This window comes from Buceros rhinoceros, unplaced genomic scaffold (genome assembly GCF_000710305.1).
Source record: "Buceros rhinoceros silvestris isolate BGI_N320 unplaced genomic scaffold, ASM71030v1 scaffold4528, whole genome shotgun sequence".
Taxonomy (NCBI): domain Eukaryota; kingdom Metazoa; phylum Chordata; class Aves; order Bucerotiformes; family Bucerotidae; genus Buceros; species Buceros rhinoceros.
Window position 1 is genome coordinate 67901 of NW_010426216.1, and position 14198 is coordinate 82098.

Sequence of the window (14198 nt, forward strand, 5' to 3'; positions counted from 1 at the left end):
CAGAATTCTCTGTTTTTATCGTTTTGACTTGTAGGCAATCCTCCATGCTCCTCGTGGTGCTGTTGGCCTCAGGGCTCTCCTCTGAAACCTTGCTGCTCTGCTTGGCGCTCGCCTCATTGTCCCCATTTTCCTTGAGCGGAGGTGGCCTCGGGTGAACATCATTACGCTGCTTCTTTGTGACGTGCGCATCAGGCCCGTGCACGGTCTTGACGTGTTTCCTGAGAGAACTCGGATCTGTGTATCGCTTCGTGCAGCCAGGGATTTTACAGACGTAGGGTTTCTATCAATACAAGCAAATCTTGGGTTATGTTTAGAACAAGCCCAAATATTCCAGGTACAGTGTATGGGCCAAGAACATACGAGTACAGCAGCTGGCAGCAGCAAAATGTGGGGCATCTGCTTCACAGGACTCTGTAAAACTGAGATCTGTAAGATGTGATATATGGGCTGCTGCTGATCCACACAGACCTGGCCAGTCATTTAATATTGGCTAAAGTCCTTGTTTTCAGTTTCTGGATTAAAAGACAGCTAAGAATTCATTAAATACTTTCCTAATATTCTTTTCCCATGTACGTATTTGCTCGGGTGGCCACAGGAATGTTTCCTGATTATGGATGGGAGGTGATGTAGGGGTAGGGCCATAACACATTCTCTCTGCTAAGGTGGGGTCTACACCAAGAAAATGTCTGAAACCTTCTGGCTGATGGAATTCCAGCAAAACCAAGCCAGACTGGATTCACCCTACCCAATCTATCATACCACTCCAGCACCTGTCACCCTGAAATCTGTTATTGTGCAAAACAAACCACAGGCATGCAATGTTTTTTTCAGACGATAGCACTCTAGTCCCGAATTCATGAATCATTGATTGCTACAGGAAAACAAGGCTGAAGGCATGCTTCTGAAAGCAGAAGTCAGCAAATAGGTACTTTTCTTCTTTTAACTATTTTTTATTGAGTTTCCAATTCCAAAGTGCATTAGCGCTGCAGTTGTTTGAGCTGGTGCTGCTGTGCTGGAAGTTCTGAATTCATCACAAGTTCCACTTCCAGCCTCACAGCTACCCTATGTTTTTTTCTGCCAATGCACTAGGATAGATCCATGAAAAAAAAAAAACCCAGATAGATGTTGTTTGAAGGCTACCCAAAATGACCATTTGTATTCTTTTTTTTTAATCTGTTTTGTAGTTTTATCCAGAAGCTTAAGTGAAAAAATACAAAGGAGTATATATTCTTGGCAGAAAGCCAGCATCTTCACATGAAAAAACACTGGCAGCCTGTTTTTTATCCAAAAGCATGCTTCCTGACTGATCTTGGCACATGACTTGAACAAACTGAAATCCTCATAACACCCCACTGAGGTAAATATTTAATATATTTTGAAGCTGGATAAACCAAAGCACAAAACCTAAAATAGTTTGTAAAGGTCATGCAACCTTTTGGACAAGGCATTATAGGAATATTATTGCTGCTGTTAAAACCTATTCTAAAGAACAGAATCTCCACCATACATGCTAAAAACCCCTGCTTAAAACAGTTCAAGATTTTTTAATAAAGATCCTTTAGGCCCAATAGTTCTGTTTTCCAGACACCAGTGATTAGGGCGACAAACTTGTGGCTTGGACAGCGGACACTCCACCTAATGGAGTATAACCATCCTCTTCATCAGGCCATATCTTCTGCAACTGAACTGAACACAACTGCTGTTTTGTTGGCATGCCTTCATATACACCCTGGGTTATCCAGATTCTGACCTCTAATGCAGCGTATGTCCTAGCCAAGTCAACAATTTAGATGTCTCAGATACCTCCCTCCTGCTCCTATATTCCCAGTTTTGAGGTTAGAGTTGTCCTTTTCTTAGAGTGGTTGCCTGACTGCTAGTGAGCCCATCCTGCCCGTGGACACACTTTGTCTGACTCTTCAGTTGAGACCTGTCTGGCCTGGAAGACCCTACTGGAGGCACATGCCACCACCAGCACAGCTCTCAACCTCACAAGGGCACGCAAGCTCTTCTGAAGACACACCGTACATAACGCTGCTGTCTCCTTTGAGAGCACACGTAGAATCAGTCTTGAGGAGAAAAGACAACGCAGAAAGAACCGTGCCTCAACTATACCACCCAAGGAGACCTTCCGGTGTGCTTTCTGCAACTGGACTTGCCTATCCCGCATTGGCCCTTTCAGCCAACAGCGCGCTTGCAGTAAGCGTGGGTAAAGCCCTTCCCAAATCTTCGTCCACAAAGCCAAGCCATGATGATGATGATTCCTGTATTCACACAATAATCCCTAGGGTAGGAGAACTGGAGAACTCCCCAGGCACTCAGCAGAACTGAATTTCTGTCTTTTACCCTCGTCTAGCTTGAATTGGAGACAACGTCACCCCGAGCCTTTGGCTGGCTGTGAACTCTTGCCACTCTTTTGTGTACGCGCTGGAGAGCGGTCATGGATGAAAGCCTTTTACCCAGGAGTAACTTTGAAGGTGTCCCATGAAGGGATTCAGGTAGTCACTGAAAGTTCAAAGTAAAATAGTATATGTGATGTTTCAACAATCAAACAAAGCCAGTGTGGTAACATATCCCCAGCACTGAACTTCAGCATGTTTGGACCATACACCTACATTCTGTCACACAATGATGGAGACAGACACAGGGAACCTGGAACCTCATCGTTATATGAGACGTGTATGACTGTCCTGGTGTGAGCTAAAGCTAAACCAGGACATTGACTAACTCTGAAACTGTGTTGTACCCCAATTAAATACTGCAAGCAGAGAAAAATATTTAGTAGGTAGCTGGGAACCACAATAGATATACCAATGGTTAATGGGAAATACAGCCACAAACTCCCGCTTTGCATCCATGTGATTTTGTGAGCCAAGGTCTCAGTGTAGTTTGCTAACCCACTGGTCATGGCCACAGCTGGTTGCATGACCCTTACTTGGGCCTGCTGCCCAGTGCAATGAGCTTTGCCATGAGGGATGTCATCTGTTGCAAAAAATCATGTTATATGTTCCTCAAAAAGGGAGTGTCAAATATGTGGCCCAGAGAGCCATTACATGCAACCTACAGATCTCTCACAAGTCTTGGGGCATGCCTGTGTTTCATCAAGGAGGATTGCAGCAGTTCAGGAGTGGGCATGATTACAGAATATAAGATCACACAGTGCCATGTAGTTCCCATGTTAAGGCCCAGGTGGTCTGGTGCAAATCCTCCACTAGTGGCTATGTTGCTTCTGCACCTGAGAAGGCTCTGGCAACCTCCAGAGGAAGCAACAGCAGAGGATAAAATCCCTCATCAGAATTTTTAATTTGTGTTTTTGGATGCAGCCTGTGCCAAGTGTCAGCAAATGAGATCGCGATCCACTACAGACAAGGAGTTGGATGTTCCTGCCCTATATCCTCACCTTCTTGCACAATGGGAACCCAAAAAGCAGACCTTCAAGCATGGCCAAGCTCTGCCCAGATGAAGCGAGGAGTAATTCCAGATCCAGTCCAGCTTCTGATCTGGATCACTTGGGAAGTTGAACCCATCAAAGAAATTACATTTAATAGTACAGCCAAAGCTAAAATTCCACACAGAGGAACCAGATGGCCCAAGAGAAAAGAAACTCTGGCCTTTCTAGGAAGGATCCTGGAGAAGCTCTAGGGAGCTGACCTCAGGTGATCTATGGGCAAAAAGTAGTCCACATACTGCTTCAGTGAGCACAAACTGGGCAGAATGAACCTGCATCCAGCACTGAAAGCAGTACCAGCCATCTTGATTCATCCACATGAGAATCCTTAGGGATGGAAGAAAAATGCAAAACTGATCTAAGGACAGGAAAAAAATGCTGCGGTAATGGGAATCTTCAGTGGCTTGACTGACCTATTTAGATTTTGAAGATGAAGAGTGACTTAACACTGTGTTGTTATGAGGTGGAAATAGCAACAATGAAAGGGACATTGGATCCACCACTGGAGAAAGGCAGAGAAAGTGTCCAGGTCTGGAAAACAAGCAGATTGTAATAGCTGCAATGTGAGATTAAATCATGACTGCTTACCTTTCAGGGTAAGAAGCTTAACAGATCGCAGATGATGTTTTAGTCAAACACCAGTTACTGAGAATGTAGATGGCTGAGCAGTCAAGAGGTTGCACGTCTTGTTTGTCCCTTCTGGCCTCAAGGCCAGTGTACCCTTAAACCAACTCTAAAAGACCCAGTGCAAGTGTGGATATGGGTTAATTTAACCTGTGTTCCGCCGGGGAAGTGGCTCACTGGTGAAGGACAGTCCTGGTGTTTGGGTTCATATCCAAACCAATTCAAATAACACTGGGATCCAGCTAATTCATTGGGTCTTTCTCAACATCACAAAGCATAGAGGGATATCCTAGACTTTGAGCCCTTATTCTGACTCCAACAGAAACTCTGAAATCTACAGAGCTTTGGTTATCACTGATTGATATTACACCAGAGATAGAAATACTCCCAACAAGCCTTTTGTAGGCACAGCATTGCCTTAAAAAGCTGTCATCCGTGTCAGTTGTGTTCCGTTCTCCAATAGTCTATATTTAACTGTTGCAAATTAGGCTACAGACTCAATTCTTCATGGCTGCAAACACTGTTAGAACTTTGGAACGCTGTTTTTTCCTCCTCTGTCAGCTAATTAGTGGTAATATAAATTTCAATTGTCGGCCGTGGTTGATTGCAACAGACCATCACATGCGTTACAATAAAGGCAATTTCCTCTGCTCCCCAGCTACTAATAGTGGTTCTTAATTAGCCAAGGTTAACAAAGCATTGCATTGTGCTCTGTCATTGCACATCAAACGATGGAGGGGGTATCATTTCCAGAGCATCAGAATCCAGGGTAGCTGTTATGTTACTGCAAGTCTGCTTCACAGTAATATTAAACACCACACGCACAACTGTATGATCCTAGTTTCGCTTCTAAAAACTATAGATTTGGAAAACGCCTGCTTTAATTTCCAAAGCCGATAAAAAAGTTTGCATACTTTAGCATCTGTTTATGATTTCAAACATGACTTTCATAAATATAAAGCTAATGTGGTCTGGCTCTCCAGCAAATAAATCCTATTAAAAAATAAGAAAAAACCTCTCATTACTGTAGGTTTCTTTTTACATGAGTCCAGCATGTAAAGTGTATGTTTATTGTCAACAAAATTAAAAAAAAAAAGCCCTCCATTGAGCTGCGGTGAGCCCAGGCTTACCTCATTGGAATGCGTCCTGTTCTGGTGCTTGGCTCTGTCCGAGGCATTGGAAAAGGCTTTATTGCAGCCTTCGTGTTCACAGACATAGGGTTTTTCTCCAGTGTGGGACCTCAGGTGTGTCTTTAAGTTCTCCAGGCGGGAATAGGCTTTGGAGCAACCCTCAAACTGAAATAAAAAAACACAAGAGGAGTGATTAATTAACCAGAAAAATTTTATTTTCCCCCTGCCTAAACCCTTCTCATCTGTTTCTCATTCTTTCATTTCTTGCTTCCATTTAAAGGCCTTGTGTTTTAGGGAACAACATCCACTTTGTTGGGAGAATTCACTTCCCTAGGCAGGCTGAGAGTTTCAGCAGTGAGTCATATTTAAGGTGCTGCTCCTTGTTGGGTACCCACCTGACATTTCAACAAGAGATTCTTTTTTTCCAGGGGTGTTGAACACCCCTTCACTCCTCCTGGGGCTCTCTTAGCCCCTCCTGTCGTGCCTCTGCAGCTAACATACTCAGAAACAGAGGCCCTCTCCTTCCCACCCAGAGAACTGACAGCTTCTTAACAGTCTGACCAGCCTTGCAACTTCACTAACACCAGCGCTGGAAAGGCCAGACCATTCTTGAACACACAAGCAGAAATCCAGCAAGCTTTGAAGTATCCCAAATTATAGCTTGGGTCTAACTCTCGGAGGATGCTGTGGTCAGGCTGTCTGACATTACCAGTTTAAAAAACAAGACTCTCAATCTTGAAGACAGATGGATTTTTGGATGACAAAACAGGCCAAGAGCCTTCCTCCTGGAAGGAAACCAGCTGCCCACACAACGAGATGGAGCAGCTTGGGAGACATGGTGAGGTGACGTAAGTCCTGCCACCCTCCACTCTGGCTAGGCTGGAGACTTCTCCCTGCACCTGCCCTGTCTGCAGCATGGAAGGATTTCACCTCAAACCAAGGAGAACGTCTTAAATGCTCTTTGATGAAACAAGTAGGAACTTAAAAACACTGGAAGAGATCCTAAGAAATGCACGGCTCCCTTCCAATTTCTAGATAAATGCTGCACTCGCTGTTGAGCTGGAAGCATTGAAAAGCTCATGCTGCACTTCCTATGCAGGCACTTCAAAACACACTTTAAATTTCAACAAGCAGCACCTCCCGCTGTAATGTATGCAAGCCACAAGGTTTTGTATTTTAGTCAGATCACTTAAATATATGTCTACAAGTTCAGTCCAGATGTGACAGAACTTCACAGTGTTGTGTTTGAGTCTTGGCCAGTGAAGAAACTGATGTCATAGCAGGACAGGTCATGCCACAGCTCAGTGTCTGATTTCTCTATGGGTAGCTGGGTGGTCCTACGTGTCCAGCGATCTGGCCTTTGGGGGCAGAAGCCAAAGGCAGCTGCCTGCAATGAACACGGTACCTGTCTCAGACTCCAAGGGCGTAGGACTTGCCTGCACTCCTAAGGAGTGAGGCAAACATGCAGCCCATGAAACCCATGAAGCACACAGGCACAGGCTGATCCCATGTAACTTTGTTGGGCTGGAAAAGAAGTAGGGTTACTTAAGTTTCGCTTTAAGGTCTAGCATGGGGACAGTAGACATAAGGCAAACTTGCTCTGCTCTCTCGAGATATCCAGATCTCTCCAAGGACAGTAAAAGCATCCTGCAAGAGCTGATTCCTTCTACAGCTTTGTTGGGGTGGGATGGATCCAGTTTCCCTTCATCAGACGACTTTCATTAGCTCATTTGGCCGACAGAACATGCCACAGCTTTGAGGTAGCACAGTATATTCCTTTCTTCTCTTGCCCTGTGCAAACAGTCCTTTACAATTCAAGATGCTTACGGTTACTGAAATACATCATTACACTTGCTGGAAAACAAAGGGAACTCAGCATGAGGCAACTCGTGTCCATTCTGGTTTTGCTGGATACAGACACAAAAATGCAGTTATTAAGAGCAAAAGTACTGAGGCCACAATTTCAAATAAGCTTCTTAGCAAAGCAGCCCATGCGTGTTCAAAGTGGTTGTTCCCACTCTTACGCGTGGATTTGATTATGTCAGTGGGAGTTCTGGCTGTCATCTGTTGAAATAATCCTTGACCAAATCCCAGGCTACAGTTGGGCTCATCTGGAGCTTTATATACACCACAAACTTCTCATCTGAAACAAATGGCGCTTTGAAAAATCACTGCCAGACTTGGACAAGGAACGCTCTGCCACAGAAGGGTACCGTCTGCAGAGCTGCCATGTGTCCTAGGCAATGGGAAACCGGCGGTACTCCAGTTCAGAGGGAGTTGCTGTGACATATCGCACAGGGAGGGACTGCAGGGATGGCTTGAGACTCACACACAGCCTTGTCACTGCTCCAGCGTGGCACAACCAAGGCTTGAAAGAAGCAGGATTGTTCCACAGTGCTGTCTCCTGCTCCATTACAGCACTAAACAGGATGCAGTCTCTGTTGCTCTTTGTCTTCCTAGTCCCTCTACCTGCAAGGGCAGGGCTGGACTCTGCCGGACTGTTTACTTTGTAGCACACCAACAATTAATACTCCTTGATACTTCTAAGGAAGGTTGGTAAAGCATTAGAACTGGACAGAGTGCTTTAGAAGATTAAAACAAAGGACATGGCCCTGTGCCCTGGGGAGCTTATGCTCTAAATTAAATGAACCCAGGGCTGGAAGATTGATAAAGGAATCATGCAGCAAGCAAATCATACATATCCTAATATTTGTAAGCAGGAGCTGGGGCAGAGCCAGGAATAGTGTGGGGCTGGAAGTGACTAACGGAGCAGAAGAGGAGGCCGATATGAGACTCTGGGGAGAGGAACAGCTTAATGTTGACAGCGGAGGAGGTATGAAAAACTGGCAGGAGGAGAAGGCAGGGAGCAGAGGATATCAAAAGACAGGGATGGACTTTGGGGAGGAAAAAGAGCTGAAGCATATGTGGAAAGAAACGGTGAACGCCTCTCCTACCAGTTGGTCACAGCCACTAAACTCCACAGTTCACTTCTTTCTCTCCTGTGCCTCTCATCAGGCATCCTAGGTTGCCCCACATCAGCCAGTGGTGTGGGTGGACCTCCCAAGTGTGAAGGCAGATATAGGCTTTACCATCTCAAGGCTGAGAAGGCGGTGAACCCAACACTCCCATGTGCTATATGAGCCTGTATCCACAGAGCTGAGATAAAAAAATAGCAGCCCATGCTCTTCCTCAGCCAGTGTTTAACACTAGGCACAATGCTACTTGCATGCAGAAGGTCTGGGGATTGAGCTAATTCTGGGGTTGACTTCATCTCCAGACTAAGAGAGCAGAGGCAGGAGGTGTTGGCCCAGCTCCCCAGGCTGGAAGGAGGCTTGTGTGCACACTCGGGTTCATGGGTGAGGGAAACTTTCAGGCCCAGCAGCAGTACTAGGTGATGCTGAGTTAGACATGACCAGGGTTAGGTGGTTCCCCACAGTGTGAGGTTACTGGATTTCCTTCCTGGATGTAAGCAATTAATTGACTGGTTTTCCACCTTAAGTGACTCGTCCTGAATCACTCTGTATCTCTGTGGTACAGCTGAAACCATTTTCCCCAAGGAAACAGTTTTGCCCACTAACAGTTCAACCACCCTCCTTGACCACTTGCCCTGTCCCCAGATGTAAACTGCAAGCGGCTACAAGCAGACACAAAGAGCTGGACTGGCCCCGAGCTTGTTTCCAGCAGGTACCGTGGAAGAGCCTGTGTCTGTGTCTGCACACACATCTGTGTGACCACCGAAGTCCAGTGTCCCACTTGCCAAGCAGAGATGCACCACGTGTCCCTGCCAGCTCACCGTGCACTTGTGTGGCTTCTCTCCGGTGTGCCTTCGCATGTGCACCACCAACATGTACTGAGCCTTGAAGGGCTTCTGTTCCCGTGTGCAGTCCTGCCAGCGGCAGACAAACTCCTTCTTCTCCCCGTGAATGTGATCATTGTTGATGTGCTGGTAGGAGAGAAGGGAAAAGCAGGTCACTCTTGGAAGAGCTGATGCCAGTGAAGCACCGTGGTTCTATGGAAGCCAGCCATCCCCTCCCCAATGCTTGTGATCACGCATCGCACGTGGGTTCCAGGTGACTGATAACACCAGGGACATGGGAGACAGCTCTGCGGTTTGGTGTGGCCTGCAGGAGAAGGTGCACAACATCCAGCACACTGGGACCAAGAGTCCAAAGCAGCTATCAGTGAGAGATGCCAGGGAGAGAAGAGCCCTCTCAGTGACTCTTGTGCTGCCTGGTGCCACTGTTAAAGAGAATGACAGAGTCATTTTTGTCTCTGCCAAGCCTTCCTATGCCACATTTATGTAGCTGGGACACTTTCCCGGGGTGCTGCTAGAGGATGGTCAAGAGTAGGAGACAAGCCTCAGTCGGACTCAATGATTTTAAAGGTATTTTCCAACCTAAATGCATCTATGATTCTCAGCCTGCTTGCACACCAAGCCACATGCTGGCTCTAAGACATCCACCTGCTGTCCAGTGCTGATGGCTGGCAGGAAATGACAGCATCTGTGAGCTACACGTGAAGAAAATCTTGGTGGCCTCAATTACTGCTAATTACTCGGGTCCGTGAAATCCTGTGTGGGGGTGTTGAAAAGCCCGACCCAGAACGTTGCCTTCATCCACCCTGGGAGGAAGATGAAGTTAGCTTTTTCCCAGCCCAGGGTAGATGAAGCCCTGATGAAAGTAAACAGAGCCGGAGACCAGCCCATCATCAGCACTGTTCTCTCAGTGGCCTTGTGTCTCTGAATGGGGTCGCGCTGCCAAAAATAATGCCTGTCCTCACTCCTGTGATTTCAGCAGACGTTCACTGACAGGAAGTCCTAAAATAAACCACTTTGGGTTTGCGTTTTGTTTTTTTTGAGCTGAGATGTTTTCCAGCCCCCGCCTTTGTCCCCCAGGCCAAGGCCAGGCACACATGTTGCAGCTTGGGACAAGACTTTCTTGGTGTGGTGAGGCAGCACAAGGACACAAAAATGCATTAAAAACAGAATCACCGACCTTCATGGTCCTGAATCCAGCTCCAGCATTTTGTCTGCTGTGGTCCAATCCTTGGGACAGAGGTCTGCTGTTTGGGGCACCAGATCTACCCAGCAGCAAGAGATGATGCATGGCGCTCAGCTGGGCCCTTGAGCACCACCACCATGGATGAACACTGAGAGCCAAAGCTGCATGCTGGGAGGGTAGAGGGAGGCGGGGTTTCTGAGAAGTTTCATATGAATGTGGAGATCATCTGCCCATGGTTCTGGTTATAACACGGCATTGGTGTGAGATTTTAGTCTCAGATAGTGGAAATCTGGTGAACCCTTCAGAAGACCCATGGATATGCTAAACCACATCCAGACCAAACTGGGAAGATATCTCTCCTGGCTGTTTGGTGTGGGAGTCTGATTTACAACCAGGACTACAGATGGCAGTGCTAGGAGTGGGGGAGTGCACAGTCTCACCCGTTTGGTCCTGCTCGAGCCAGAAGGCAGCATTTATGGGAGAGGGACTGTAGCCCTCCTTCAGGTTAATAAACTCACTGTTTGGGAAACATCTGTTTCCCATCACACGGTAGAGGAGCAGTTGCACAACTCACCACACTCCAGCTACAGCTCCACAGCCCTCATTGAATCCCCACCTGGTTGGAGGCTTTGCTTGGGCTTCTCTCAAGTGTATCAAGGCTGAGTGTGACCTTTGAGGCTGGGAGCAGCAGTGGTGCTTGTAAAAACATGTCCTCACTCCTGCCACTTCCCATTGATACGCACTTCTCCCACAAGAACATTGCCCACTGTGTATGGAGAATGGACCCTGCATGCCCAGGTACTTTGCTCTGCACACAAACTAGAGTTTTTCCACACACGGTGGGATTCCACCTTCTCAGAAGTTGGCCCATGACATCTGTATTTCATTTGCATGTGTATTTTGGGTATCCCAAATCCACAACCCTGTGTTGCTAGTAATCATAGTACAGAAGCCTCTGTTTTTATACCCTTCCAATTTTAGGAAAATCTTGGGACATTCCATAAAATATTTTTCTTTGGGTTTTCTCTGGAAATAAATTGTGCTGAGCTGCTTGGATGTGCCCTGCACTTTGCTCTGGATAGAGTTAAAGTGTTTTTCTTACATCTGAGAGGGAAACACATAAATACTGCTGGAGAAATGTGAGCCCAGCCCATCTGACAGGGCTGCTGTGGCTGAACCCCAGAAAAGCAACATCCCCTGGCATGCAATGTGCAACCCATTAAGCACCTTATCACTCATTTGGCCCTGAAAACCATTTCCAAATCTGTCTGTAGTCAAGGACTCGTTGTACTGAACCAGTGCCTTCTGGAAGAGGTGGACAGGTGCTAGCCTTTGATAGAAGAAGAGCACATGCCCAAAATGATCATTTAGAGTGGTCCCTCTGAGCTAAGATAATGTTTGTGTGCAGAGCTTGGGGAAACAGAGACTGATGTCTACTCGGTGGTGTCTAAACATGAGTAAAATGACGATATATAAAAAAGTGTGAGAGCAGACGTGAGCCCTCAGGAAGAGTGTGAGTCGTGCATGGGTGGCCCCTGGCAGACTTGGAACTCAGCTGAGGCAAGCAGCAAAAGGCTGAAGGGAGCGGAGAAGGTAGCAAGTCCTGTCACAAAATTTGCTCAACACTTTGCTGCAAGCACCAGGATTGCTGGGGCTGGTAAATTCCCAGCAGCTCTGGGCTGGCTTCAAACAAATGGGGCTTGTACCATGGGCCCAAAATGAGTACTGGGAGCCTGCTGGGCTGGCAGCAGGATGGGGCTGAGGTACAGATCATGTCTGGTACAGGCACTGACTCCAATTTTGAATGAATTGTTGAGCCCAGAAGCCAAAGGAAGCCAAACGGTAGATTCCCAAGTGAAGCACAGCACTCAAAAGGCTCTTGGAATTAATTAGAAATCAAAATCTGATTAACGACTTAGTTTGGGGATCCTTCAGAAAGCAGTTTTGACACTGGTTTGGGGACATCACTGTGATTATAGAAACCCTATTTCTCAATTTAAAAAAAAATCAACCTACTTTCTGTGTTTTGGGCCCTGATGAAGACACGGGAGCATGTCTCTGAACTCTGGAAGCGCTCTATTTTTGTGGTAGGGATGAGATGAGCAGGTCAACAGCCCCTAAGTGATACGGCCCCACAGCTTATGTCACAGAAGCATAAAAGGCTTTCACAGCCTGGACGAGAACTGAGGACAGTACAGACTATCCCTGACCCATAGCTGGTGGAGGTGCATGGGGAGGCTCAGTGAATACAGCCAGCGAAGAGGAAAGGGCTCACTCCTCCATTTCCTGATCAGGTCCTCTGCACACAGCCTTCTGTCTTTGGGCCGTGCATAAGGGAGACTGAAACTGCAGCCTCAGCAGCTGAGAGGAGAGCAACATCATATAATCTATGAGAGGCATCTTGTAGCTGAACTCCTCAGGGAGCAGCGACCTGCTTTGGCAGTGTTTACACACTGTGTCTCTGATTTGCACCTTTAGTGGCTCCCCGAGTGAGCTCTGGCTGTACAGCAGCTAGTGATAAAAAATGAGGACAAGCGCACAGAAACCCAAATTTATCACTGGGGTTTCCTCCCGACCATTACTCACATGGACGAGCTGCTCTTGAGTGTCATATTCCTTCGTGCACCCTTCCCAGTGACAGTTCGTCTCGTAAATAACCTCAGGCTCCTGTTTACATTCATCCTTATCTAGATCTTCTTTCAGATCTGTCAGATGCTCCTGCAACACACAATGGTACATCGTATAAGGTGAACTTCTTTCATCTGAATTCCTCTGTCACTTGTAGATTACAGGGCAGGTATCAACTGATCACAAAACTGTACCCATTGCGGCAACATGACATCCTTGATTACTGTGAAATAATGGATTAAAGTGTTTTGGTAGAAATGGATTAGAGTTAACGACAAGACACGAAATACCCCAAAGCCATGGTCACAGTGGTGCCTGGCTCCTGCCATGTCATGGGCAGTCCCAGGAAAGGCTGGAGAAAGCAAAAGCTGGCTTTTGACCTTTGGTTGTGTTCTTTGCTTGGAGCAAAACTTCTGATCTGGAGGGAGTATGGAAATATGAGCACAAAAAAACCACAGAGCAGTCAGAGCCTAGTGATTACTACACTCACCTGACATGAGTTGGGGAGGGGGTGGTTCCTGTTTTTTGCATCTTTCAATAGATGAGAAAATTATACCTATACCTTACCCGAAGATTTATGCCTGCAGGGTGCTCCACAGGGACAAAGTAGTGAACCCTCAAAGCACTCCTTGGAGATAGAAAAATTTGGGAAGCTTGAGCAAGACCCAGTGATGAGTGGGTTGCAAAGCAGAGCTCCAGGGGTTCTGGACTCATAAATGAGTTACTTTAATGCTGAGCACGCTGTGAGCTCTCTCCTTAACTCCTCTGTCTAGCCAACTCCTCAGTGTAAAATGAAGCACAGAATATTTTTGTTAAGGCTGCTACAAGGATTAAAGCATTGGCACCTATACGATAGTGTAACATAGAACATAATTAGTAGAATTCAGAGGTAAGGACAACTGTCAGCTCTGTGTGTGTCAGACGCTTGCACCACAGACAAGGTAACCAGCCTATATTGGCTTGGGAATTTAGCAATACAAAACCCTGCAGGTTTTGACTGTCTTTGTTCCCTTTCCTCCAAATTACCACTACTGCTCAGCACAGAGCATCCTGCCTCAGGGTATCTTTAGACAGCAGTGTCTGGGGCGATTGACCACATCAGACACTGTTCCTCATGAACTGATGCTCCAGTTGGCCCTGTAGGTGTGTAGACACAGCCAGACTCATCTCAGCCCAAACAGACCTATCTGGCTGTCATCTCCTTCCCCATCAACACCTTCCCAAAGCCTACTGAGAGGCTGCAGTGGATAATGACTTAATGGCACTATATGGCTTGAAAAGTGAGAGGTACTGTACGAAAGTTCAACAATTTTCATTAACTAGCTCATGACATACATGCCACCTGTAACTTTTCAATTCAAAAGTTTAGAT

At 46.5% G+C, this 14198-nt stretch overlaps 1 protein-coding gene across 1 annotated transcript in view; it reads right to left on the reverse strand.

Annotated features, from left to right (window-relative positions):
* GLI2 (GLI family zinc finger 2) overlaps nt 1–12917 on the reverse strand; it is a gene marked incomplete at its 5' end in the record, with an annotated part of 20081 nt that extends 7164 nt beyond the window's left edge. Inside the window, 4 exons of the mRNA XM_010141418.1 lie at nt 1–280; nt 5200–5364; nt 8993–9142; nt 12786–12917. The exon at nt 1–280 is cut by the window's left edge and continues 1 nt beyond it. Of these exons, the coding sequence (XP_010139720.1) occupies nt 1–280; nt 5200–5364; nt 8993–9142; nt 12786–12917 (727 nt within the window). The remainder of the gene's footprint in view (nt 281–5199; nt 5365–8992; nt 9143–12785) is intronic.
* Nucleotides 12918–14198: the final 1281 nt, after the last annotated feature.